We start from the raw sequence: 3,848 nt of genomic DNA, 5'->3' as shown, positions 1-3,848 counted from the left end.
TGTGCAAAGAGAATCAAACTTAAAACTTAAAGATATGGATTTGATATGGATATTTAATCATCTTTTTGAAGATTGCATGATGAATAGGGAATCAAACGTCACTCAGGGCGATGACATTGACAATATATCTTAAAATCAAGTTTATCGGAGGTGATATACAATATATTTTAAAATCAAGTTTATTGGAGGATCTCCTTTTCGGTTTTCCTTTCACTTGTTGGTCATATAACATAATTAGAAAGTTTAGCCCATATAAATATAAGAAACATAAACAGAGAAATAATATAGAACCTATATTTGTAGTAATAACGACGATAAACAACTGAATATAATTAGGTATAAAGTAGAGATACTAAAAGGAAAAAATACTTCAAATATCTCAGGAACTACCTACAATCCTTATGCAATTCAAAGTACACAGATTACAGTACTTTACTCTCTACAACATATATCAAGATAGAAACAAGAGAAATAATACAGAACCTATGTTTGTAGTGATAACGACGATAAACAACTGAACATAATTAGGTATAAAGTAGAGATACTAAAAGGAAAAATACTTCAAATATCTCAGGAACTATCTGCGATCCGTTCTACAATTCAAAGTACATGGATTACAGGACTTTATTCTCTATAACATATATCAATATAGAAACAAGAGACATAGCCATTCGTAAGCAATTAAGAAAAATAACTTGTAACTTTACGAAATGAATATAACATTAACTTGTTACGGCGTTATGAGTAGTGTGCTATTCACTAACTCTGAAAATTATCTGATTCATCAATTGATTTTATTCATTATTCTACACTGAGAAAAAAGCGGTTAGATTGACAAAATTGGCAGTCACCGGCCATCAAAGAAATATTGGATCAATTCAACAAAATACAATGTTAATGCAACAATAAGTTGCGTTGAAATCACTATATCAACGCAACTTATTGCTGCATTAACATTTATTTTGTTGAATTGATCCAATATTTCTTTGATGACCGGTGACCACCGATTTTGTTAATCCAACCGCTTTTTCTTGCATAATCTCCGAAACCTAGTTTGATACGGGCTTTAATGTCTCTTGATTATTCCGCTCAAAAGACTCGCGTAATTTCAGTTATCGCGGTTGTATTTAAGTCAGTATTTTCTTGTGACAAGCTCAGCAAACAGCGTCTGCTTTTCGAAAGCAGATAAAATATAAGACTAATTGTTATTCAAGATTTGAAGAGTAAGGCTTGGCGAACGTCACACCCTATACGTAAAGTGATACTCTTACGTAGTCGTTTTCAGTGATCGTCTAACCGTCGCGTGAGACTCTTGGAGCTCGCGTTTACACCTCCCGTTCGATATCGCGAGTCGTTAATTATAAACGTTCAAGCGGCTTTATCGCTCGTAAATAGTGCAGCGGAACCCCGCAAGGAACGAGCAAGATATCTAACGGGGCGATTCCCGCTGATCGAGGGAAAAGCGATACTCGCGGATTGTCAACGGCTAACGGCGCCACGAGGCAATCGCTGGCTGGCGGGCGTCTAGTCGTCAGCGAATTCTCAGTCTTTCTGCTGGCGATCAGGCTCGTTATCCTCGTCAATTTCGTTGCTCTGCAATTTGATCGAATTGGTGCGCGTTCGAGTGAAACTCGCGGTATACGGTGTAAATTTTGAAAGGAAGGAAGAGTCCAGTTCCAATAATGAAGGAGATTCAGAGCTTCCACGAGGAGGCAGTCGCCTCCGAGTATCTCATGTCTACCCTGACACCTCGACAGGTAAGGCGAGAAACGAGAGCGTAATGCGCGAACGTAATTGAACGATCGACAAGGTAGATGCGGAAAAATAGATATTGCGTAATGCTTCTATTTTCTAACGGTGGACGTAGCGAATGCGGGAAGCTCGAAGCACGAACAATCGATAGGACGAGAAAGCACCGCTATTTGTGCTTCTTGAATTCAGATGATCAAGTGAAGAGTGGCTCTTGGAAGTTTACGCGACAAGCGATCCTGAGTCATTGAACGTGACGATCGCTTCCAGATGTTTATGTGTATGACTCGAAACGATGACTTCAGCTCGCGTTGTTCGCTATTACTGTCTGCCAATGAATGGTCGCGACGATCTCAATTTCGCGGATTATTTGCCGAATGTTGCTGCGGTCGACAGAAATCTAGGTCGGTTGCTTATGAATGCTGAACGGCACACTGGAATATACCATATATGAAACTATGTATAAACGTCTCGCAGTTAAGACTAAAAGCGCGATAATAAAACATCGACCTTGCTTCAGCGACTGCGATAAGCACGTAGTCTGATATGTTATATTCCAACTGCACTCACATTCCTTTGCAAGGATCACTTTCTATTCGACACTTCCTTCGAATAAGAAAGTACTCCCGCAAGTTTTAGAATTGATAAATTTGTTTATCGATAGAAAGAGAGAAAGGATTGACTGGGAATGTACAGTTTATTAAAAAAGTTTTTGTATTTATACATATATCAACGCGCGCGTGTGTGTGTGTGTGTGTGTCAGAGTTGGGAAAGTTACTTTTTAAAAGTAACTAGTTACAGTTACAGTTCCCTTTGCTGAAAATGTAACTAGGTACAATTACAAGTTACTGGCTATGAAAAGTAACTCGTTACAGTTACTCAAAAAGTAACGAGTCATTACTTTTAAGTTACTTTCTTGAAATGATTGTAAATTATTATTGTAAATACAAAAATTTTACATTTTAAACTTCACTAAATTGTAAGAATTGAATTTTATAATTAATACCTATTCCATTAATTAGTCAGTCCACTTTTCACCAACAAATTTCAAATCTGTGCTTAATATAATAAAAATTTAATGATAGCCTTGTAAAGGTAAAAGAATTTAATTACATGCTCTATAAATACGTTGATAAATTTCCCAAATGGCACAGAGAATTTAAAGAGAATTCAGTCGTATGTCACCAATTCTGAGTTCATTTTTAAATGCAAAAAGAATTCTTTTCACTGAACTAAAGAATTCTTTTTGCATCTGAAAATGAACTCAGAATTAGTGATATACGACTGGATTCTTTTTTAATTCTTTTTAAATTCTCTATGCTATTTGGGTTATTAAATTAATATACGATTACTAATATAATTACTTATATAATTTTAATTTTATTTTTACGTTCCCCAAGTAACTATTAAAGTAAAAGAGTTACAAGTTACTAAAAATAAGTAACTAAGTTAAGTTACAGTTACAGATGGGAAAAAGTAACTAAGTTATTGGGAATACAAATTAGTTCGGTTCATTTTTTGTGGTAAAAAATGAATTTATTTCAGAACAAAATGAATGAACAGATTAATCAAAGTATTGTCCATCGCTGGCTACTACTTTTTCCCACCTCTCAGGCAATTTTCGAATTCCATCTCGAAAAAATGTCTCGTCTTTTGAGGCGATTCAAGTTAGGAGCCAATTTTCGATTTCTGCGAAAGAAGTGAACCGGTGACCTGCCAAATCGTGCTGCATCCGTCGGAACAACCAGTAATCAGAAGGAGCAATGTCCGGCGAATACGGCGGGTGAGGTAAAATATCCCACTTGAGCGTTTCCAAATAATTTTTTACGACTTTTGCGACATGAGGCCAAGCGTTATCATGCAGAAGAATAACTTTGTCATGTCTTTGATCGTATTCCGGCCGTTTTTCTCGTAATGCACGGCTTAAACGAATCAATTGTTGCGTAACTCCCAATGATTCTGCAAGCTCCTCTTGCGTTTGACTCGGATCTTCATCGAGTAATGCCTCCAATTCTTTGTCTTCGAATTTTTTTGGCTGTCCAGAGCGAGGCTTGTCTTCAACGCTGAAATCACCATTCTTGAAACGTCGAAACCATTCC

At 36.6% G+C, this 3,848-nt stretch overlaps 1 protein-coding gene across 6 annotated transcripts in view; it reads left to right on the top strand.

Moving 5' to 3' along the window:
* Nucleotides 1-3,848, top strand: part of LOC116845392 (uncharacterized MFS-type transporter C09D4.1) — a 52,671-nt gene that overhangs the window by 35,655 nt on the left and 13,168 nt on the right. The window contains exon 1 of one of the 6 annotated variants that reach the window (XM_032818005.1): nucleotides 1,288-1,757. The exons of 4 other annotated variants lie outside the window; for them this stretch is intronic. In XM_032818005.1, coding sequence (XP_032673896.1) covers nucleotides 1,683-1,757 — 75 coding nt within the window. In that variant the 5' untranslated portion in view covers nucleotides 1,288-1,682. Of the gene's footprint in view, nucleotides 1-1,287; nucleotides 1,758-3,848 lie in introns of those variants that run through there. One more of the 6 variants, XM_032818000.1, reaches the window with a different exon arrangement.

This window comes from Odontomachus brunneus, unplaced genomic scaffold (genome assembly GCF_010583005.1).
Source record: "Odontomachus brunneus isolate Ranch 3 - 2012 unplaced genomic scaffold, Obru_v1 Obru_scaffold_051, whole genome shotgun sequence".
Lineage (NCBI taxonomy): Eukaryota > Metazoa > Arthropoda > Insecta > Hymenoptera > Formicidae > Odontomachus > Odontomachus brunneus.
Note: the sequence above shows the minus strand (reverse complement) of the source record. Positions and strands in the feature narration are given on the sequence as shown.